The following is a 24390-nucleotide window of genomic DNA, read 5'->3' on the forward strand; positions in this document are numbered from 1 at the left end:
TTTTCGTTCATTCATATGGCCTTCGGAATGGCAGCACCTTGGAAACGGCGACAAGATGGCGTTCTAAACATGAAGTTCTGAGTTTGGTCACTACATATTTTTTCATATAGCTTTTCGAGAAACAAGTGAGTAACTCATTCAAAATTTCTATGCGTGAAATATATTGTCACATGGTTAAGGCTATATGTTTTATATTTGATCTGCAATCAAGATTTACTAAAGCGCACTTTTTATTTTATTTCCGATTGTTTTGTTTTTGCCACGATTTACGCTCATTAGAACGCTGCAGTGAAATGTAAATGTCATTTATTGCCATTGGCAAATGGTTATTGGTTATCGCTAAATTCTTGTCAACACTGGATTAAGACATAAAATCAGTTAAACATACTCGTTCCATAATATTAATATGTTGCTTTATATGGCATCAGAGACCATAATGATAAAATGGTCTCTGATGGTATCAAGCACCTGTTTAGATTAAGTAATTAACATTTTCTGGAGTGAATATATATGGTATATTCCTAAAAACAAAACAAAAATGGTTCTTCTTTGATCAAAATATAAGAAACATAATCCACAAGACCAGTGAACAATGAATCAAAGTGAAAAAATATTCACCAGGAAAAAACAAAAGCAGACATTTCTGTTTTAATGTATCAGTGTTTGAAATTATTGAATGTGACGTTGAAAGAATGAAGCTCCTGTTCTAAATGTACTTAATTTGAAGCATCAACAAATTTGAACACACTGTCTATTAATTCACTGTTGAAATACTATTTAGATAGATCGACAGAGGTTAAATGGGTACCACAGTTTTGTACAGCTGTTTTCAAAATGACTTGTATGGGGAGTGGGGGCATAGTTTCAGAATTCAGCAGGTCAAACTGCCCAGCAAGGTAGGGAGCTTTCAATATTTGCTAAATATAGCATACAGGCGCATATTCAATAGCATGCAAGAATTCATGAAAGCACTACAATTTCAAAAGGACTAAATGGATTATGGATGGAAACTAATATGCAGTCAGATATTTATGTATTTATTCATTTGCTTTATAATGCATAGGAATGGTGTACATCACGCTGTTCCGACATGTACTGTCTCATCTACCATGAGACATTAGTATTTACAGTAAAGAATTGTTCTTTAGGCTTCAAATTTGTAATGAAAACAAAGAGAAAGACAAGTACTGTTTGGTCAAAGAAGAGCCATATGTCTTTCCTATGTATTTTAAGAGACAGGAACCGAAGCTTTTGGCATTATTAAGTTTGTTTCACACAGAATTACTTGACTCCTCCTTGTGGTGTCAGCAGCCATGTTTATACCTTATTCATTCTTAATATGATCCACAGTCATTATGGTGTTCCCTTCAACAATTTTCTCCCACAAACCCTGACCACAAATTGTGACTGAATTGAGGAAAATCAAGTCATTTGTGGGCACCATGAATTCAGTGTCTCTAATCATTTTAGTTTATGCAACATCAGCTCATTCCACACCAGACCCGTGAAGGTCCCGGGGTAGAATAGGCCTTCAGCAACCCATGCTTGCCATAAAAGGCGACTCAGCTTGTCGTAAGAGGCGACTAACGGGATCGGGTGGTCAGGCTCGCTGACTTGGTTGACGTGTGTCATCGGTTCCCAATTGCGCAGATCGATGCTCATGTTGTTGATCACTGGATTGTCTGGTCCAGACTCAATTATTTACAGACTGCCGCCATATAGCTGTAATATTGCTGAGTGCGGCGTAAAACTAAACTCACTCACTCACTCACTCATTCCACACCACTTTTATTTGTATTTTGTAGATTACTGAATGAGGCAAGTGTGCCAGATGGCATCAGGATCATTTGTAACATGTCTGTAGATTAAAATCATGAGACACAGTGTTTATCTGTAACTTTTGTAATTTTTGCTGTTGTTGATGATTTATTTAAATATTTCTGGCTATTTCTGTTAGTCTCAGTCATGAGTAGAAATATTTACAGATGATGCAACAGCAAGGATGTATTTTAGTAAGTTAAAATGGGTCTAAAACTGTGGTCATGTACTCTTATCTGTTGCTTTCTAGTGCCAGTCATGAATTTGAAGTCTAGTTCTCTTTCATGTGAAAACATCTTGTACTGAATTCTTCTGTTTAGCAGAACTAGACCAACACAGTCATTAATCTCAGCTTTCTTTTTTGTTCAAGCACAATGCCTCTTGGGCCGTTTGGTGAGGTGGTTGGTACCACTGGTACCCTTGAATCACTTACACCAGCAGCATTGCAAGAATACAAGACAAAAGTTGTAGCCCCTCGGAATCCTAAGCTCATCAAAGATGACGACCCACAATATAAGGTAATACTATGTTTTCCCTCATTCATTTCCTGCTTTGTGTTAATCTGACACTTGTATTTTTAAAATTTGTTTCAATTTATGTGACAAATTTCACACACATGTATTCATGTGTTAATTTATTAAGGTAGTTAATTCATTTGTAAAAATTATGTTTATGTTAGTAGGTAATTGATCACATCCTGTATTCAGCAGTCATAATGTTTGTACTTAGGTTTCTCATTAATTAACTGGATATTTATCATAGGAGTATGTGGAGGGGTGAGATTTGTGTTAGGGATGTATGTAATGTTGTTTATACAACCATTTCATGTCAATTTTTTCAACTTACCCCGGAAATGCACATAGCATAACTTCCACCCCTCACCCTGCCCCACTCACAACAAAACATGGACAGTCCCTAAATGTTCAAATGTGGCATATAAAAGTTCCTGTGTAAAATCTAAGATTGAGGGTACTGATTTTTGCGAATACTAATGTTGATAAACATGATAAATATCATGTGTGATTGTTTGCCTATTTCAGCTGGACATGGAAGTTAAGGTAGCAGATCAATATTTGTACAATGAGTATTGGTAGACGGTCTTTCAGTAACTTTATTACTAATACTTAGCATTTGAGTGGGTCATTAGTTGTCTGGTGATAACTGAATCTGAATTACTGTTGGAAATGTCAGAAATATAACATATTCTGACTTTATCTAATGCATAGAAATCACAAGGCTACGTCACAGAACATATGAAAATAACACAAATCTACCTAACCTATCCTATGTGATACTGTGATTACTGGTAGTTTGCAATGGCACTTTAGCTTCAAGACAACCCAACCATTTTTGTTTTCTTTATCATTGTCTATACTTGGTCTTATGATAAACTCTCTTTTCTTCTCTCCACCTGTCTTGCTCTCTGTTTCTTTCTACTCTCCCACATTCCTCATCTACACACCCTAATAGGGATTGCCCTGCAGATGTAAACCAAATAATTACATGAGAGCAGTGTATGCAAAGCACTGACACTGTGTCATTTGTTAGTTTCTTAGGGGTGAGTGAGTTTAGTTTTACGTCGCACTCAGCAATATTCCAGCTATATGACGGCAGTCTGTAAATAATCAAGCCTGGACCATACAATCTAGTGATCAACAGCATGAGCATCGATCTGCGCAATTAGGAAAAGATGACATGTGTCAACCATGTCAGTGAGCCTGACCACCCGATCCCATTAGTTGCCTCTTACGACAAGCATAATCACCTTTTAGTTTTCTGGTAAACATGGCTTCCCCCAGAATAAATCTGAACTTGCTGTTTTCATTTGAACTATTTTCCTGTAAACCTGTTGATAGGACTTCTTGCAACTGTAATTCTTCACACCACAAGTAGGGACATAGATACAGGTAATTTTGGCAAAAGTACCAGCCTGTGGTTAAAGAGTCAAAGGTATGTTTTCTCACATTCCGACAGTATATCAGTGAACATAATCCATGTGAGAAGGTCATACAATTATTTATATTCTCCCACAGTTCCTTTTTCAGTCTTTATTAGCCAGATCATAGATTGTTTTTTTAGTGGCCTCATTACATAATATTAGCCAAACAGAAACAGAAAGTCAAGGATACAACCTCAGCTAGTAGTTATATACACAGGCTTGAATTCTGTTTGCATGCGTTAATGATTATTCATCATTAGATCTAAAATGTAGTTTTAACTGTTTATACATGAATCCGTGTCCAGACAGACGTAAATTCTTGTACCTTCTGCTTATAGAGGATTACAAAGACCACATTTATCATATCTGTGATTTCAGTCACAAACTTCACATTATTTATGTGAGTTGAAATTAATTAATTGGTTGATTTGAAACATGATAGTTAACACAAACTATGACAATTTGGAATTTATTTGTTGTGTAACATTGATGAATTTGGTAAGTGTCATACAATATGAGGTGATCTCAAAACTATCTACATCGCACATTTTAGTCAGCTGATGAATCTAGGCTGCATGTAGTCTGGAAATCAAAGGACACCTATATAATACCTATACCTTATGCAAACCCTAGCATTGCTTGACAGTATAACAATAGAACACGTGCTGCAAGTCAATGGCACATGTTGTAGCTAGAGACATTTACATAAAATGTGTGATTTCAAACATTAGCTGAATTTTCTCGTCACTGGTTTCCTTCTTGCAGGAACCAGATTGTCACTGGTCACAACTACTCAGAAACATCTATTATATTCATAGACAATGGTGGAATGTTGATCCATGATGTATTGATAGTGTTAATAAATAGCTTAATGCAAAGAAATGTCAGTGCAGGATTTGGATCATATTTTGTCAAGCTTTGATGCTGCTGTAGAGATTCATCAACTTTTTGAGTGAGTGACTGTATTTAGTTTTATCACACTCAGCAATATTCCAGCTTTGTGGCGGCAGTCTGTAAATGATTGAGTCTGGACCAGACAGTTCAGTGATCAAAAGCATGAGCATTGATCTATGGAATTGGGATAATGTGTCAGCTATCAGTCAGCGAACCTGACTGCCTGATTCCTTTTGTTGCATGAAGCAAGGATTACTGAAGACCAGTAATAACTTGAATCCTCAATGGTTGAACTTTTTAAAAGCAATGGGACATTGCTTCATAGTCTGGGACATTTCAGTGAACTAAACTGCCGGGTGAGTTAACCATGCTTTGCCTAGACAGTAGGTTGATTTAGACTTGTAGGTGTTTAGGATCTTCATCACCAGTAGTGGGAAGTACTATTGTTTTGCTTTCTTGTCTAACACCAAACACAGCAATATTCCAGCTGTGTGTAAATATTTGTTTAAGAATGCAATGACATGCATCACCAAGTCAGCGATCCTGATCGGCTGATCCTGTTAGTCACCTCTTGGTATGGGTTGCTGAAAACTAGTTCTAACCTGCATCTTCATGGGTAATGCTAAGTTTTCAGTGTTTAGAATACCATAAAGAGACACTGTCTGCTGGTACTGTCTTGATCAAATGTACTGTAGTCCTTGGTGAAGGATTGTTGGTTTTGCCTATGGTCAGTTTGCTGTTTATCTATTGCAATGCATATCATGATGTTTTTGTAGCTATACAAATAAAGACTGCATCTTTAATCCAGTTGTATGTCATCACTATGACATTCACTTGAGCTTTGCCAGATGTAATATGTCTGTGTACAGCTGTCCTCCATTGTCTTCTGGGTTAGAAATCTATTAGTATTTTCATTTCCATAGGAATTTTCTGCCACAGAAGTTCCATATATGCTAATGCTAAGAGTGGTAGTATGCACATAAATGTCACTTGTTCCTACTGATTATCATTCCTGATGCTCTATGTGGTTTCAATTGATGTCAGGTCAAATGGATGGTTTCTTCATCAGTAACAGCTGCACATTATAAGTAAATGAATGTATTCTTACATGAAGAACTGAATAAGATCATGATATCAGTGTACACATGACATATATTGCCTTCATTTAAACAAATAAGCAAAAATTTTATTGTGCTGGAATATTGCAATACATGAGTTTGCTGAACCTGATAATCAACCTGGGACAAATCCATTACTCAGAAACTGAAAATGGCATTTTGTCAAATTTCAGATGACCCCAAGCAAGTTCCTGTTTGACATGTCAATGGACACTGATCAGAAGCTGGCCAATACTCGGACGATGCGCATCCCCCGCAAGGTGGAGCTGCTGGACATGGGAGAAACCTCACTACAGAAGGTCTGTGCTGGATCATCAAAATGATGGACATGTATATCGGCCTGTGATAAGATGTTACCAAAATGTATGGCACAGTATCCATGTAGACAGACTTATGTCAAGACCAGTGGCACATATGTATGAATTAGTATGTGACATCAAACTATAACATTCATCATAAGTAGCATCAGTGTTATACTCTGTAAATCTCAGTATTAAATATTTTGAATCGTGATAATTGATCTGGCATGTAGCTGTTGTTCCATTATTCATGAGTCTTGGAACTTGACATGGCAATAAGGGAGTAAGTGAATTTAGTTTTATGCCACACTCTGCAATATTCCAGCTATATGGTGGCGGTCTGTAAGTAATCGAGTCTGGATAAGGCAATCCAGTGATCAACAGCATGAGCATTAATCTACGCAGCAGGGAAGCAATGACATGTGTCAACAGTCGGCATGGCTGACCACCAGATCTCACTGGTCACCTCTGCAATATGCATGGGTTACTGTAATCTAATTCTAACCCAGATCATCACAGGTTCAGTGTCAATAAACACTGATCAGAAGCTGAGCAATGTTCAAAAAGGATACAAGGGTCATATGTTATTTATTTCCCTTTCACAACCAATCTGTTATGTTATTAATATTAATAAACATTGATAGGTAATAACAATGAGATAGGTTAAATTAATAATGGATGAATACATTGTGGACAGATAATCAGTTGTTCCAAGGTTATTCTCCAAACATTAATGACAAGAATATGTCATTGTTAGTCAGAAGGCATAATGATACTATAGCCTTCAATGACCTATGGCTGATATGCATGAACTATGGATAAATGAAGTCAGTGTAAGGTCTTTTTGTATTACTCACGTGTTATGTATGTATGCTGATTACAATTTTCTGTATTTTCAGTTTTCACAGGTGAACATTGATGAGCCGATGTTCCAACCATTTCCATCGGAGATCTACTTCCAGAACTTTGAACCCTATGACACATATGAGATCCCATTTGTACTCAGAAACAATGATAAGGTCAGCATCCCAGTCAGCAGAATATTTGTTTTGGTGCATGATCCTCAGAGATAAATCTTTTTAAAAATGAAGATATGACAAGAAGTGATGCCTTAACATGCTGACTGTCTCTCACGAGTATACTGGTAGCATCAACTCTATTTGAATTTGCCTTTACAAGTTACCCTCACTGCATCAGTGGTATTTTAAAACAAGTTTCACTTGTTGGCAAAATAGGCACAAGAAACAAACATTTGTCATTCTTTGTTACCGTCAGGAGATGACTGAATCTTGAGCTTGTTTTGCCAACACATGAAACTTAAAACATACCACTGATGTAGCTACAAGATAACTCGTAGTTGCAAATTCGACCATACATTGATACTATTAATATGCTTGTGGTGGCAGTCAATGTGTTAAATTCAGGAGTCTGGTTTCTCCTGATTTGAATAAGTTTTGAAATAATTATTTGTTTTCTCAACAGTATCATGAGACATGGTTTAAAGGTACCAATCTGTCAACTGTAATTAGATTTGAGTGAGCGAGTGAGTTTAGTTTTACTCCACTTTTGGCAATATTCCAACACCATCACAGCAGGAGTACATTAGAAATTTGCTTCACACATATCCATGTGGGGAAGCAAGCCCATGTCATTGGTGTGATGGGCAAACGGTTTAACCACTATACTACCCCACACAATCAAATTAGATTTGATTGTGTTTTGTACTATGAATAGGAATTTTACTGCAGAATTAGGAGAAAGATACCAGCGTATGAGATAGTCCAGATGACTTTCTGAACATTGATGCTGGATGCTGGATTTTACTTGATAAAAAAAATGAACAGCTAAAAAAAACTGGGACTCTGGCAAGTTCTTAAATGGAAGACATAAATATGATGACATTTCATGTTTCCAAACTTTGCATTTCTTTTGTTGTTCAGTATATGTAGTAAAATGCATATGATGAATACAGTCTTAATTGTTTCTAAGTCTGCCAGCAGACACTAGTATGTTTGTCTCTGTATTGGTTGTGTAGGAAATGTGACCTTGTAGTGTTTTCTTGCTCAATACAGGTACCCCGCCTTGTAAAGGTAACACAGGCCAATTCTCCTTACTTCAAAATCATCAGCCCCCATGATGTGGGTCACAAGGTTGGGCCAGGCCTTCCTACTACCTTCAAAATACAGTTCATGCCAGATGAGAAGAAGGTATATCCTTTACAAAATCTTTGCTCATTATTTTTCAGGCATGTTCTTTTTTCAAACTTTGTTGATTGTTGGTTAACATAGCACTCAGCAATATTCCAACTACATGTATATGGTTGCATTAAATATTTATGTCTGGATCAGACAATCCTGCGATCAACAGCATGAGCATCAATCTATGCAACTGGGACACGATGACATGTGGGTCAACCAAGTCATCATGCCTAATCACCTGATCCCATAAATCGCCTTTTACAACAAGCATGGGTCGCTGAAGACCAATTCTAACCTGGATCTTTATGGGTCTCTTGTTTAAAGAGACTGAATGATAAAAACATTTTGACATTTTTGATGCAAACAGGTTTTAATGGTTTTACATTTCATTTTCATGTTTGAACATATTTTACAGGACTACACTCATGAGCTGGTGTGTATCACAGAAAGAGAGAAGTTTATTGTGCCTGTGAAGGCGATCGGGGCTCGAGGTATCCTGGATTTTCCTGATGAGATCAACTTCCCAATCTGTCCAATCAAGTACCCAAACTCAAGGACACTCCTCATCAGAAACATTGGAAATAAGGATGCTAAATTCACCCTCACTGTGGACAAGTAAGTACACAGTGGGATTTTGGAGTCCCTAAATTTTTGTTTGGTTTCGTAAAACATGTGGAAATTGATTTAATTTTTGTCATTATGTGATAAAGGGTTTGAGATTAATGCACATGTGTAGTGATATGCATGCCTGAATGAGCGCTGGTGCATGTCCACAAGTGTATGCATATATATCTGACTTCTTGTCCTGATCCAATTTGTTTAGTATATGCACCTGACCGAACCAGTGGATGTAATTCAACTCACTTTGGTCTTTGTTTCAACTGAAAATATACATTCAAAGTGTCCCAGTGGAATTATAATCCCCAGCTCTGTTATACATGTTCAAATGAAACCAGGAGACTTGGTATGTGCCCATACTCATAAGTTGTCTGGCCTGATTGACATGTGTCATTACATCCCACTTACATTGACTAATACACATGGTGTTGATCACTGGATTGTCTGGTTCAGACTGCCACCATATAGGTTGAATATTGCTGAGTGCAGCATGAAACTACATTTGCTCGCTTGCGAGTGCACTCACACACTCACACACTCACGTACTCACACACTTGCGCACTCACTCACAATGATTACCAGCTGAATCCTTCTTTTCAGACCCTTCTCAGTAAATCCTGACATTGGCGTCCTGCCTGTGAATGAGAGTATGCAGGTGACCGTTGACTTTCAACCCCAAGAAGGAGGTGACCACAAGGCAGACCTGGTCCTGCACTATGACACAGGTACACAATGTTATCCTCTATTGACAATCCTGGAATTCCATTGGTTCTGGATGAATCAGTTATGTTTCAATGTAGATCCTCAAATGACGTGTCGGTATTGACCTGTTGTGAGATGAATAAAGATTGTCATCTAATAGATTTCAAGTTGGTGACTTGTAGTAATATTTCACCTTTCTTGGGTTTCTACAGTGATGCAGGAAGATAAAGGCTGCATAAAACTTAAAGCTAATTTGTTTTTGTAACAAAACAAATGAAAGTTTGGGGAAACAAGGACTCTCAGACATTTTGGTGGTCTGACTCTCTCTTCTGGCATCATGTCTCCAGACCAGGTTTAGCTGACTGGCTCACAAAATTTGGACACTATTGTGCACACTGTATACATATAGACAAGTACATGTTCCAAGTGGCAGGGGCACATTACACTAGTATGAACCAATGCATACAGCCCATGGTGGTAAGAAGTATGTGAAATATTACCAAGTTACATACCCAGTCTTCTACAAAAATCTAGAATGATTAACATTACAAGCTAAATTTTAGAAAAAAAAATATTACCTGTTTAAGAACAATGTTTGTTTGTGTGATGTTTTATGTCAAATTTCCACTATTTGTTCTTTTTTACTATTTGCAGGAGAGGATGTGTTTATATCCTTATATGGGGCTGCCCAGGACTCCAATGTCAGACTTGACAAGAACTCTATCAGAATTGAAAACACATTTATCTCAATGGCTAATGAGAGAACTGTGACAATCCACAACCGATCTGACGTCATAGCACACTTCCACTGGTCAGAGTTTGCCACGCAAGATGAAGAGGATCAACACAAACTGATGTAAGTTCATCCTCGTTACTGCTTCTCTTAGATGTATACATTTTGTTCTTACTGATTTGTGGATCTGTACATCGTTGAATAAGTGAGTAATTTTTGCTTCATGCTTCATCAGCAACTGGCTGCTCTTCATGCCAGCTGTTCCCCAAAACAATTTGTTAAGAGAAGAGAATCATCAATAACTGAGATGGCACCAATTCCATTCAAACAAAGTGTGGAAGAATGTTATTCATTTTTGGACCGTTCATAATATATGTTAGGGGGATGATGATGATTTTTGTAAGAAAATCAATGAATATCTGGAATATTGCTGAGTGTGGTGTAACACTATTCTCATTTGCTCACACACTGTTGCCCTGAAATTGAGGTAATTATTATCAAAGAACAATGTTTAAATCTGTTTTCTTACATCAATGAAATATGACATCATTCAGAAAAGGTACCTCAGATTATGTTTTTATACTTTGAAAACCTATAAAAACACAATAGGAACATATATACCATTCGGGTAGTTTGTATTTTATACAAAAATATCTGGTTAAGTATATCCCTTATCCCTCCCTTAAATGTTATGTCACTGAATAATAGTGAGTTTCTGTTATCGTCTGTACACATGTGTATGGCCATAAACAATTTGCACAGATTTTCTTAGCCTGTTAAATGTGTCTTTACTTGCTTTTTTCATTCCCAGCAAAGTTTGTAACAAAATACTTGTTTGTGTGATGCAGGCGTCAGATTGACCTTGACAGAGAGGAAAGGATGGACACTGACCGTTTCCTTGAGGAATGTGTGACTGACCCCACCCTCCGGGACAAGCTGTCTATCCTGGGGAGGACCTTCCAGAACAGGAAGAGGGTGAGTGGTCACTTCCTTTTGGGTAACAGAGACCAGAAAGAATTGCATACATTTCCTTTACTGCAAGAAACCTGTCATTTATTCAACACACTGCACTTAAAACATCATTTCTTGAAGCATAAAACATTGTATATATTTGCTACATGCTTTTTCATTATGTTGATATTATATTTCTTGATTTGATTTTAAGTCCATTTATTAGATTTTACAGTTTATGATGGTATTTTTGTCTGATGTGGATAATTTGTGCAGGAATTGAGACTCTTCCACACTGCAGAAGAAAATGCACCCACAAATGTGCATCCTCAATGATGTCCAGGGTATATGTTCCTATAAATCTCCACTAGTACCCAAGATGCATCTACAGCTCGATTCAATAATTGTATTACCTGCCTTTACTGGCTGTTTATTCAGTCAGGTGTCTACACTGGACAGTTGAGCTTACAGAACTAAGGACCGATCTCACTCATAACTTCTTTTGTTTAACTGATTAAACCTGTCAACACAATTGTTGTGGAAGGATTTCTTGCATGTATTTTTTAGGGTTCCAGACCTATATGATTTTTCCCTACCTCTGACTCACAGAGCAAGCAAACCTTTTGGGCTGCTGACGCCATCTTTGTTGACTCTAGCAAGCTTGGTTATAACGGCTTATCTGATTAGCACACTGTGAGAACATGGAGCCAGCAAGGGGAGGTAATACAATTATTGGGCTGCGCTATAGATGCATCTAGGGTACTAGTGGAGATTTATCAGAAAGTATACCCTTGAGATTATCGTGGATGTCAAATATGATGCTGACTAAAAATAATAAAGAAATGTTTAGGTATTTGTATCACCGTTGTGTTTTAGAGCAAAGTTTGTAGTGCTTTAGTAACTGTTTTCAGTCTGGTGATATTTTAATAAGATTTGTAATTGTTTGCAGGAAATCCAAATTACAAGTACATATTGTCTTCTGACCAACATTTTATATGCTTCACTTACAGATAGAACTGAACTACTTTGCTCTCTATTTTACCACTGTATATATCTGTTAATGACGTAGTGATGGTGAGGTATTGTTAGATTAGATACGATTGTGCATTTAATGATGAGTTAGTCACTGGTTCAGTCCACTGGCAATGACTTTGATTACAGATGGTATCAGATGACAAGTTATTGTTCAATGATGACGTCATCAAACTTGAACCTGTGGAAGGGGACATTTGGCCGAACTCCTCATTCAATGTCAACGTCATCTTCAAGCCACGAGAAGCTAAAGCATACACACATACTGCATTCTGTAACGTCACTGGCAGAGAGAGCAGGCTGCCATTGCGTATCCGTGGGGAAGGCATCGGACCCAAAGTGGAATTTTCGTTTGAAACATTGAACTTGGGAAACATATTTATCGGTTCCACTCACACATATGAGGTAGTCCTTGCCAACAAAGGAGATATTGATGCTATATTCAGTGTGATGCCCAAGTCAACATTGTTTGGACCATGTTTCCAGTTTAACCCCTCGGAGGGGATTGTCATGCCAGGAGGGCATCAGGCTATTCAGATCAAATTCAGCAGCCCCTACCTGGGAGACTTCCAGGAGGAATTCCAGTTCCAGGTTGACGGCTCTCCAGAACAGCTTCAGATCACATTCATGTAAGTCACGTTACTGAATGCAGTGGGCTTCCTTTAAACCGACATGAAAATGTCGTTTAGAGGGATGTTGGTTTAGAAGGAGTTTTTAGAAATTCATAACAAGCTCTGAATATGTTCTTTCACCTTCTATTAATCCATTGAATAAATAATGATCTGTTTGATTGACAGTATAGTATTTGGTGAGTACTTACAGTTACAGTCTTCTCAAGCCTCCTCTTGTACAAGTGTGTTGATTGATAAATACACACTAGGTTTTGGCTGATGCAGTCTCTTTTGAAATTACATTTTCGGTTTAGAAAGAGTCAATATGCACTAGAAACATGTTTGGGGACCAAATTTGAGTGTCAGAAATCAGAATAGAAGGATGTTGGATTTGAAGGAGTTTCTTGTATGATATTATGAAGGGACAAATTTGGTACCAAATAAATATGTTGGTTTAAAGGGAATGTCAGTTTAGATGGAATCCACTTATCTGAATTCTACATTGAGCAATGTCTGGTCTCCTTAAAGTTCTTTGGGGATATGGTTGTTGCTGGAGATGCTAATGACAGGTTTTCTGATTGTACACCCTATATTTGTTGTAAGCAACATGTGCTAGTATTTGGTGGTTGTACAGATTTGTTTTCAAACCTTTCCAATATTACACAATTGTCTAGATCAGAGACCTGTGGCACACATTCGTGACAATAACCAGTCACAAATTCCTACATATGAAATGTAAAAATCACCATACTTGTGTTCATATAGTTTTATTTAATGTGATGATTTAGTGAAAGTGACTTGTACTACCCTGATGATTGGATCAGTCAACATGCTTTTGGAGACGGCTTTGATGTCATTGTTGATGATCTTTTCTTTTTCAGCGGATCTGTGATTGGTCCTACATTTCAGTTCAATGTGCCAAAGCTGAAGTTTGGAACAGTGTCATACGGATTCCTGAACACCCAGTATTGTACTCTGATGAACACTTCTCTTGTTCCTATGACCTTTCACCTCCGTGTGCCAGGGGATGGTACAACCGATAGCATATGTAGTACCAGTGACCTGGACACTAGTCGTAGTGAACTTGGACCAACAGGAGTAAACTCCCCAAGAGAGTTTGAGATTGTTCCATCAACAGAGACAATTCCACCTCAGAGTGAGATCAAAATAACTGTGAACTTTGTATCCAACACAGTCAAGAAATATGATGCATCGTTGGTGGTGGATGTGGACAGTGTTGGAGAGGAGATCCTGACTCTACCAATACAGGCAAAGTGAGTACATTGGATGCATTCAAGTAACTAACACTTGTAACATGTAGATCTGCAATGATTCACCCAGACTTCGATTCAATTTTCGATATCCAATCCTTGATTCGATCATGTTAGTTTCAATTCTTCATACCAATGAAAACACCAGATTTTGATTAACCTGTGACTTGGCATTTTAACTTTAAGCGTGAAGTCCATCATCATCAACTGGGTGATGTCTGGTAGCAACAATTCTTGTTGCATAATTAGCCTGGTGTCAGCCAGTCATCTTTCGCCTTATTCCAGTACTCAAAACTGTTTGAGCTGGAGTAAAAATTATGTTCTGGCTGTGTGGAAATAATTTGAATAGATAATCAAATATCGAATTGAAATAGTGATAATTGTTATTGAAAATTTAAACTAAGGCGTCAGATTGTTGCAACCCTAATAGCATTGTGAGAATTCCAGGGTCAGAAAGTCCACCAGCAAATTACGCAGGTTGTAGTTAAGGTAATGGACTGGGTGCGCAGGTTCAGTGACTTGACTTCAGTTCCCTTCAGAATAGAGTACACCTTACATAACAATCTAAGAGTCAAATACCACACTAAAGATGGTCATTTGCTAAGTAAGGCTGGGATGGGTCCAAATATTCTACCCAGGCACCCCACCCCCAAAATACCCTACCCATCCCGGATACCCGTTACATTTTCCTGACAATAAATTTGTGAAAAATGACAATATGTTCTTCAGCTCAGGGGCTGAAATATTGAGTTTGTCAGTATCTTAACAATGTATTATATTCAGTTGAGGTGAGTGTAAATACCTCAAAATTTCCAAAGACGTTACCACCTTTAGTTTAAATCATGAAAGAATGACATATTACATTGTTCAATCTGTTAGTCACATGATCATAGTGGGCTCGGTTATTGAGAGGGGTACCCGGGTCTAACTCATTACCCATCCATCCAGGGTATCTGGGTTACCCGTCCCAGCTCTAGTGCTAGAATTATTTGTTGATATCATTGCTAATGGAAATACTTTTTGAGACAAGAGCAATTATGAATTGCACCTCTGTTTGCAAATGATGTACAATAGCTCAAAGTGACTCCATATTTGCTGTTAATTACATTGAGGCATGTTGACCATAGCTTTCAGTTGTTTAATGCAAAATATTTCTCTGATGACAAAGCATTATGTCTGGAAACATGATTAAGCACCTGCATGTTTTGTAATGACATTTTTGTTGACCAGATGTGTGGTGCCGTCAATAACAGTTCTGACTCCCATCCTGGACTATGGCCGATGTTTCCTCCGCCACCCCTATGAACATCGCATCAAACTGCACAATGACATGGATCTTCAAGCCAAGTACGAACTGGTACCCCAGAAAAACATCATACCACTAGAGGGAGCTCCCATACTGTACCAGAGTCCCCAGACAAAGGTATTGTCACCGGTTTAGGTTTTTTGCCTGTTATCAATAGATGTTCCATTGAATATTTTTAGGTCAGAGCCATCAACTGCAATAAGTGCAGAGAAACCGCACATTATATTTTTGTAAGTTCATGTTTATTGATTGGTTTGGAGGTATTATTTTAAACAGGATAATGATAACAAAACCTTCTAGGATATATTAGTGATGTTGGTTGCGTTTAAGTGACAAATGAATTGCAGACATATACAGTTATATATATATACACAAAAGGACCTGTGAAGTTCCAGGTTAGAATTGATCTTCAGTTGCCCATGCTTGTGACTAATGGAATCGGATGGTCAGGGTCACTGGCTTGGTTGACTCATGTCATCACATCCTAGTTGCACAGACTGATGCTAATGCTGTGGGTCACTGGATCGTCTGGCCCAGACTCGATTATTTTCTACTTAGCCAAATAGCTATGATATTGCTGAGTGTGGCGTAAAACTAAACTTACTCACTTGGGTTCAAATATTTTGTACCAAAAGAGAGTAAATTATGTTGGAAATGTTCAACTCCACAATGTAGTATTTACATGCAATGTCAACCTACAACTTACCATGATTGTCCGAAGCCCAGTTTGTTTCAGATAGAAATGGTGTAGACAGTGTGTTTGGTAAGACATAACTCTCTATAACAATTGATACCAAAAGAAAAGTCAGCTAGTTAACTCAACAGTGTCTGTCACAAACTGGAGCGTCGATGACACAAATTACTATGTTGTTTTCATTGTGTAGTGTGTTGTACACAAGTTCCTCTATCACAGGGCATCATCCCCCCTCACAGTGTGATGGAGATACCGCTGCTGGTGGAGGTGCAGACCTTAGAGGAACAGGACATCCCTGTCTACATCCGCATCTTTGGCAGCCAGGAACCTCCCTTGGTAATAACAGCCTTTAGTTTCTAGTCTAGTAAACTCCTGTTTGGTCTAGCTCAGCTACAAATGGTATATATGAATAATAACACTAAATTGTACTAAAAATGGTGAATTTGGTCTCAAAAGTGTTTGGCACAGACTGTAATTATACTCCATGGTCACTGATGGCAGAACAAACTTGGGATTTGTGTTTTGTGACAGTGGTATAACTGACCTTTTGATCTTCACACTGACAGATATTTATTAGTGGATCATACGTATTTGCTGTCTGTTACTGCTGTCTGAATTTCCTTCTTTTTTTCCCCCAGCAACTTCTATATATAGATATAGAAATGGGTTCCGTCTATATGGCCATCCATATGTCCTTCTGTGCATCAACATACTTTGTCTGAAGCATATCTAATTAACTATTTGTGATAGCTTAACCAAACTTTGTTCTCATGTCAAACATTGATCCCTGGATGTGCCTTTTGGGGTTTAGTCCAGATATGAAGTTTATATTTTGTGGTTTCCATGGAATCATGACTTAGGTTGTGACTTTGAGGATATTATCTTGTCTGGAGCAGATCTCCCAAAACTTGCTGTATATTGACTTTGCGCTCTTGGGTTTTTTTTTTTTTGTTTTAGAATGTCTTGTAGCAATTTTTTAAAATAAAAAATCAAATTAAGCTCCTTGAAATTCCTGTTTGTATAAGATTGCAGTGTTCAGCATAGTTTAATAGTTGAGGGGTTTATTGGGTGAGATAAACTCATGGTGAAAGTGTTCACTTGTTGCGACAAGGCAAATGATTGATTCTTCGAAACCATAAACAAGACTCAGCCCCAAAAGTTATAGAATATGTACAATTCAGAAAAAGTGTATTCCCAAATATAACAATATGGAGCACCTAACAAGTTTTTAAAAGTCAATGTGTAATCATCAATTCTTCACATCTGTGAAGCCCAGTTTGTAGTGTTCCTCCACCTAGATTTTTACAGGAATATTACTAAAGCCAAAACTCACAACAACTGAAGTACTGGTCAGGTCCATGAAGTAATGTTAAAATGTATCTGAGTATTTGTGTAGTAGGTTTACTACGTTTTTATGTACTTTCAGCCTGTCCATGTGACATGTATTGGGGAGGGGCCAGTGGTTCACACCACACCTCTAGAGCTGGACTGGAATGTTATCCCAGTACTCACTGATGTACCCAATGTTATAACTCTGGCTAATGAGTCTCTCATCCCAGCCAAGTTCACAGCTCACATGGTAAGTTGCACTCATTATGTTTCTTCCTATGGCTAGATATCTTGCCACATTGTTGCAGCATGGTTGAGTTGCTTCCCTTTTAGCTGCCAGGGTCTGCTGTTTGTGGATTTGAATCTCAAATGTTTCCATAATTATTACAAGTGGTCTTTCATTGTCATTCTTTTTGGTTTCACTAGCGCAGTAATTGTCTGTGTTAGTATATGCCTCCAGTAATATATAGACTTTAAGAACAAATAAATTAACACCTCTCTATACTACATACAATTTTTCCTTATCCTGACTCATGCTTAATTGCTTTCGTCATGAGTCAGGATAAGTATAAAATATAAATTTTATTCAGAAAATTACATTTTTCCCCATTGTGAATGCCATCCATGAAGATCCAGGTTAGAACTGGTCTTCAGCAAACCATGCTTGTTATAAGAGGCAACTAACAGGATCAGGTTCGCTGAGTTGGTTGGCACATGTCATTGTATCCTAAATGCGTAGATCAACGTTGATACTGTTGTTCCCTGGATTGTCTGGTCCAGATCTGATTATTTACAGACCACTACACAACTGGACTCTTGTTGAGTGTGGCACAAAACTAAACTCACTCATTCACATGCATAGTGATCTTCCAAACAATACAGTTATGGGAGTAGAATAGGCCTTCAGCAACTCATGCTTGTCATAAAAGGCGTCTGTGCTTGTCGTAAGAGGCGACTAATGGAATCGGGTGATCAGGCTTGCAGACTTGGTTGACACATGTCATCGGTTCCCAATTGCGCAGATCGATGCTCATCTTGTTGATCACTGGATTATCTGGTCCAGACTTGATTATTTACAGACCTCCGCCATATAGCTGGGATATTGCTGAGTGTGGCTTAAAACTAACCTCACTCACTCACTCACTCACTCACTCACTCACTCACTCACTCACTCACTCACTCACTCACTCACTACAGTTGTGTCAGTTACGAGTACCTGATTCTAAACTGTCTTGTTTGGTTCATTAGATGCGGCCAAACACTGTGTTCCGAGTGGAGCCATCAGAGGGTGAGATAGCTCCTGAGGAAATAATGCAGCTGACAGTAACAGCAAATCTAGATGACTGTGTCAGGTGAGGAATTATGAAAGAAAAAGAGAAATTTTGAATGCTGATGCACTGTGTTTTGTGATTTTGCAATTAAAAAGAAGTTGGGAATATTTCATGTGGCAAGCATGTTACTAGTCAATGCGAATGCATAGTGATATATCCATACAGATGAAACATTTCCAAATGAATGGAATAAACTGTCACATTTTCCCTAAATTTCTCCTCATCATTTGTTTCCTCTCAGACTTCATCATTTGCATTTTATCAATCTTGTAAATCCAATATCCCCTACATTTTTTTTAACGATATATATAGGTTCTGTTATTTTTTTGTCCCCACCATAACACAGAACAGGAAATATGTATTCAACAGAGTCTGTCCGTCCATCTGTCCATCCCCTTTCTTGTTAACGCAATATCTCATGAACTGTTGTACCCAATGTCTTCAAATTTGGTGACACCCTGCATTGGGGGGGTTACGCAGACACCAGTTGATTTGGGTGACCTTGACCTTATTTTCAAGGTCACCACGACTCTTTAAACACTTTAAGAAATGCATATAGAATAACTCAGTGGACAAATTTGCATAAAATATGTTTATTCTTTTCTCAGATTCCAAGATAAGTTACAGATCAACTTCCTTGAGAGTCAGACTCGACTCATTCCACTGACAGCCTATGGTCAGGGTACCACTATCATATCTGACCCGCCACTCACAACTGTCCTCAACCTCGGACCAAACTTCAGGTATGTAGGCGTCACCAAATTGTGAATACTGTCAGACTTTGTCGCTTTGTTGATTGCATGTGATCCTATCCTCCATGATGTGGACTTTTGTAGAATTGTCTAGTGCAGACATTTATCCACAAACAGTAATGTGCATCAAGAATTATGGATTGTTTAACATCTGTGAATAAATGACAGTAAGATGACAGTAACGCTTCTATAATTCATCCTCAAATATGATATCTTATGTTCAAAAGGAATAGTCATGTTTGAATTTTGTCATGTTTTTTATTTCTTCTTTATTCCTTAGCAATCGGCCATTGAACAAGACTTTCAGGTTGACCAATCGCGGTCGCCGCCATCAGCAGCTTGTATGGAGCACAGAGGGATTCGGACCGATTGCTAAGGCCAAGAAAGAACTAGCTGCCTACAACCCTCTTGATATGAAGAACAGGGTAGGCCATTGATGATAGACTGCTTATGTTCATCGCCACTATTTCATTCTCTGCAGTGGTCACAGCTAAAAATCCTTCATACACTGGACAAAATGAGTTAGGGATATTGGTATTTTCATGGCTGATATTTTATCAGTGTGTCAATAAATACATCATTATTCATAATTTCAAAATTTCAAAATACACCTAACTAGTTTTGTCCAGTATATGTTGAAACAAAATTCGACGAGAAATGATGACAAATCAGTTCAAATTTATTTTTGCATCAAGTTTGTTAGAGAAACAGTTGCTCAGTGGTTTGAGTATTGGTTCAGTTCAGAAAGTTTGGGCTGCTAGTTGCCATAACAGCATTTGAACTGAAAATGGATCATGTATGTTGACAGTGAAATGTATTGTGGCCTCACCCTGGAAACATCTGGTGGTCAATGATGATGGTGGTTATTGTTTATTCTTCCATGTTTAATTTGGCAGAACAAGCCACCCCCAGCAGAGCCAGCTATGCCCATCTTCAAGCTCAGCCCCAACAGGATGGATCTGCCAGCTGGGGACACAGTCGAGATGCATCTGGAGGGATTTGTAGACAAGTTAGTGGATTTAGATAATCTGGCAGTTTCACCTGTCTTCTTCAGTTCTTGTTATGGAATATAGACATGGAATTAAAAAAAAAAACCAAACATACAAATACACAAACTGTTAGATTTCAAGGTGCTATATGTAATGCATACATACAAACATACAAATACACAAACTGTTAGATTTCAAGGTGCTATATGTAATGCCTACATACAAACATACAAATACACAAACTGTTAGATTTCAAGGTGCTATATGTAATGCCTACATACAAACATACAAATGCACAAACTGTTAGATTTCAAGGTGCTATATGTAATGCCTACATACAAACATACAAATACACAAACTGTTAGATTTCAAGGTGCTATATGTAATGCCTACATACAAACATACAAATACACAAACTGTTAGATTTCAAGGTGCTATATGTAATGCCTACATACAAACATACAAATACACAAACTGTTAGATTTCAAGGTGCTATATGTAATGCCTACATACAAACATACAAATGCACAAACTGTTAGATTTCAAGGTGCTATATGTAATGCCTACATACAAACATACAAATACACAAACTGTTAGATTTCAAGGTGCTATATGTAATGCCTAAAAATATGAAACTGAACAATATGGTGGAAGAATAATAGGTTGAGATACAGGACTTTTTAGGATGAGTAGAGCAATTTACCTTTTGAAACAATGTTGTTCATTCTTTAGAGAAGATTTTTTGTCATGAAATTCTTGCAAGAACATGAAAGATTTTGAAATTGTTTTCAATCCCTCTAGGCCCCAGTTTGTGAGTGAACGCCTGTTGTGCCATGCCATCATTGGGCGACAGGGAGGGAAGGAGCTGGTGATGAGAGTTGATGTGTCTTCAGATTTCATCAGCCCACTTCTAGACTTCTCCACAAAGAGCATGTTCTTCAGGGTGGACAAGGTAAGTGATTCCACATACTTGGCACCACATAGTTGATCTGACTTTCACTATTTCACAGTAAATTCACTACTCAGAAGACATCAATGCACTGCTGTTTCAATATGCCATGGTTAACACATAAGAGGAAAATCTGTTTTTGTGCTTGTATTACATTCAACATTGTAAACCAAAAGTTACTGTGTTCTGTAATCTGATTGGTTGAAAAACATGATTAAATGGTATTAGATTCCCGGAAACTGAAAGACTATTCACCGCGTATTGACACGTAAACAATTGTTTTGTTGTGTCATCAACAGTGGTGACGTCATTCAAATCATATTGTGACGTAAAGTTAGAATGACGTCACAAATGAGCACCTCCAGATGCTACCATGAGAACCAGCTGAAACGGCCAGCTGATGACACTTCACTGCTGTGTCCGTATTCGATGTGAACGAGTGCAGACACTAAAACCCCTTTGGTTTACTTTTGTGTTTACAATGTCGATAAACATCATGTGTTGGCCAATTTCCGGGTGTTATTGAGTATTTGAAGCACGGGAATATTTCATTTGAAACCTCCGGCTGACGCCGTCGGTTCCAAATGCATTCCCGTGCTTCAAATACTCAATAACACACGGAAATTGGCCAACACATGATGTTAATCTCCTAATTGATGAATCACTGTTCATGTCTCAACAACTGTTTGCTTCAAGTAATTACAGGCCTCTTGATATACGATTGCAAATCATGTACTTGTTACTCAACATGCTCTTTCAATGAAAGCATTTCATTACCCTGAACCTCGATGATCTTGTTTGAAACTAGTCGCCAGCAACCTTGGCATGTTTTTTCCTGTGAAGATTTGGATGAGGAGGCTGACTAATGATGTCAGTCTGTTGATTCTCTAGACTTTTTATTTACAGAATCCCATCATATAGATGGGTATTTGCAGAGTGCAGCATTAAAAATGATACAAACAAACACTACTCTTCATGTAATTCTTGTCAAATAATCCTATTGTTGAAATGCATGTATCTGAATTTTCACCTCAAATGTCAATGGTGCTTGTGTGATTCACTGGGTTCAAACTCACCTTGCAGCAGGCTGGTGAGGACATGAACTTGGAGACCAAGCAACTGGCCATGAATAATGTGTCCAGTCTGCCACTGACCACTGAGCTCAAGCTGGAGTATCCCTTCAGACTGGTCCAAGAAGATGGTGTCGAGGTCTCCGAGATGGTAAGTAATCATAACAATATCAGTGTTAGCTGTTCTCTGTGGGAATTGTCAGTGATCTGAGACAGTCAGATGTAAACAGTGCTGCTCAGCTGAAGATACGAGTGTTCTTTCTTAGTTACATTCTTGATTCTACCATAACTTCAATAAATACTGGTTTGTGATTGGTTGATCAAAGTCATTTAGAGGTATATAATCATGTTTCACATTCAGTTTTAAATTGAATTTACCTCTATTTAATATTCTTTATATACCTCTGATTTTCCAACACAGTATTTTTATCTCCTAATTATTATTAGATCTCCTTTCTGTTAGGATAAATAGTTTGATCCAACTGGTCACCATGACTTAATTCTTCAAGAACTGACATATCTGTCTCCATCCCCTTCATCCTGTGACAGTATATTTTCAAAGTATATCTCCTGTCTGGACTTCATTGCTTGTCCTTAAAAAATAAAACCCAATGATGAATATGTAAATGATTCAAGGAGATCTGTTGATACTCTGTACTCATTAATATGTACAAATACTAATAGTTATCATATGAATTTTGCAGCATGCTAATGCTTTCAGGACCTACTGGTAATCTTCCCCTCTAACAATGATGTTTTTCAGGAGGTACACCTTAGAGTTGGTGAATCATACAACTTGAAGATTCGGTTTGATCCAGCCTACAAAGATGACCTTCACATTCGCACAATAGACGAAGTTCTACATGTCACATACAAGGAACACCCACATGTTGTAAGTAAACCAGGGAATGTTTTCAGGCATTAAAACTGTTATTTGATAATGTTAAAAGTATATTGAAGGTGGATGTAATAGAAATGTACCTACGTGCATAGCAAATCCTACACACTACTGATGTTGTTGATGATGAAAAGAGGCAGTGGAGACTTGAGTTGTTGAAATTTAAACACATAAAGGTTTTGTTATCTTCTTAAAGATGACATTGATATTGTGATCTTCTTGAAGACGGTATTGATATTGCGATGCAACTTGTTAAATCTGATAACCACCGCATACAGACCCAGTCTGTTCCTGAAAGGAAAGGATTTTGTATTTGTAAATGATATTGTAAACGATCACACTGAACAACACATTTCAGGATTACATTGCCCTGCGTGGAGAAGTGTACTTCCCAAATCTGGAGTTTGAGAAGTCAGTTGTTGACTTTGGTTGCATCCTCAATGACACAGAGGTGACGCGCTACGTGAACATCACCAACAACAGTCCGATGGAGGTGAAGTACCGATGGTCATTCCTTATTGGCAATGAGCCATGCGCTGTCATCAACCGTCCACCCAAACCTACGAACGACATCATTATGGAGGAGAACATGATGGATGTTGCTGAGGAAGAGGTGGAGGAAGAGGAGAGAGTTCAGGTGGTGATTGATGAAGGGGCCAGGTCAGATGAGGAGGGACAACAGGAGGTGAGTTGATTTTCAGCCTTGTCAGTTTGTGTGCTTTGTGCATGATCCATTGTTTGTAGGATAGATGGTAGATAAACTGTTAGTTGTCTTGTTAGTCCCTTGAAACATTCATAAGGCCTTATGAGACATAACTGGCTCCAAAATGGATTACAGCTGGGTGAAATTAATCCAAACTCAGAAGACTTTATCATTGCTGTTCATGA

The 24390-nt window shown here is 38.0% G+C and overlaps 1 protein-coding gene across 1 annotated transcript in view; it reads left to right on the forward strand.

Annotated features, from left to right (window-relative positions):
- The first annotated feature begins 47 nt into the window (after positions 1-47).
- LOC137258925 (hydrocephalus-inducing protein homolog) overlaps positions 48-24390 on the forward strand; it is a 74574-nt gene continuing 50231 nt past the window's right edge. Inside the window, exons 1-22 of the mRNA XM_067796620.1 lie at positions 48-125; positions 2189-2336; positions 5943-6068; positions 6968-7087; positions 8141-8275; positions 8682-8881; positions 9485-9609; positions 10241-10442; positions 11168-11294; positions 12432-12931; positions 13795-14187; positions 15415-15607; positions 16404-16520; positions 17611-17763; positions 18762-18865; positions 19453-19587; positions 19877-20021; positions 20493-20605; positions 21387-21537; positions 22618-22755; positions 23368-23496; positions 23861-24187. Of these exons, the coding sequence (XP_067652721.1) occupies positions 2193-2336; positions 5943-6068; positions 6968-7087; positions 8141-8275; positions 8682-8881; positions 9485-9609; positions 10241-10442; positions 11168-11294; positions 12432-12931; positions 13795-14187; positions 15415-15607; positions 16404-16520; positions 17611-17763; positions 18762-18865; positions 19453-19587; positions 19877-20021; positions 20493-20605; positions 21387-21537; positions 22618-22755; positions 23368-23496; positions 23861-24187 (3777 nt within the window). The 5' untranslated portion in view covers positions 48-125; positions 2189-2192. The remainder of the gene's footprint in view (positions 126-2188; positions 2337-5942; positions 6069-6967; positions 7088-8140; positions 8276-8681; positions 8882-9484; positions 9610-10240; positions 10443-11167; positions 11295-12431; positions 12932-13794; positions 14188-15414; positions 15608-16403; positions 16521-17610; positions 17764-18761; positions 18866-19452; positions 19588-19876; positions 20022-20492; positions 20606-21386; positions 21538-22617; positions 22756-23367; positions 23497-23860; positions 24188-24390) is intronic.

Source organism: Haliotis asinina, chromosome 12 (genome assembly GCF_037392515.1).
Source record: "Haliotis asinina isolate JCU_RB_2024 chromosome 12, JCU_Hal_asi_v2, whole genome shotgun sequence".
Taxonomy (NCBI): Eukaryota; Metazoa; Mollusca; class Gastropoda; order Lepetellida; family Haliotidae; genus Haliotis; species Haliotis asinina.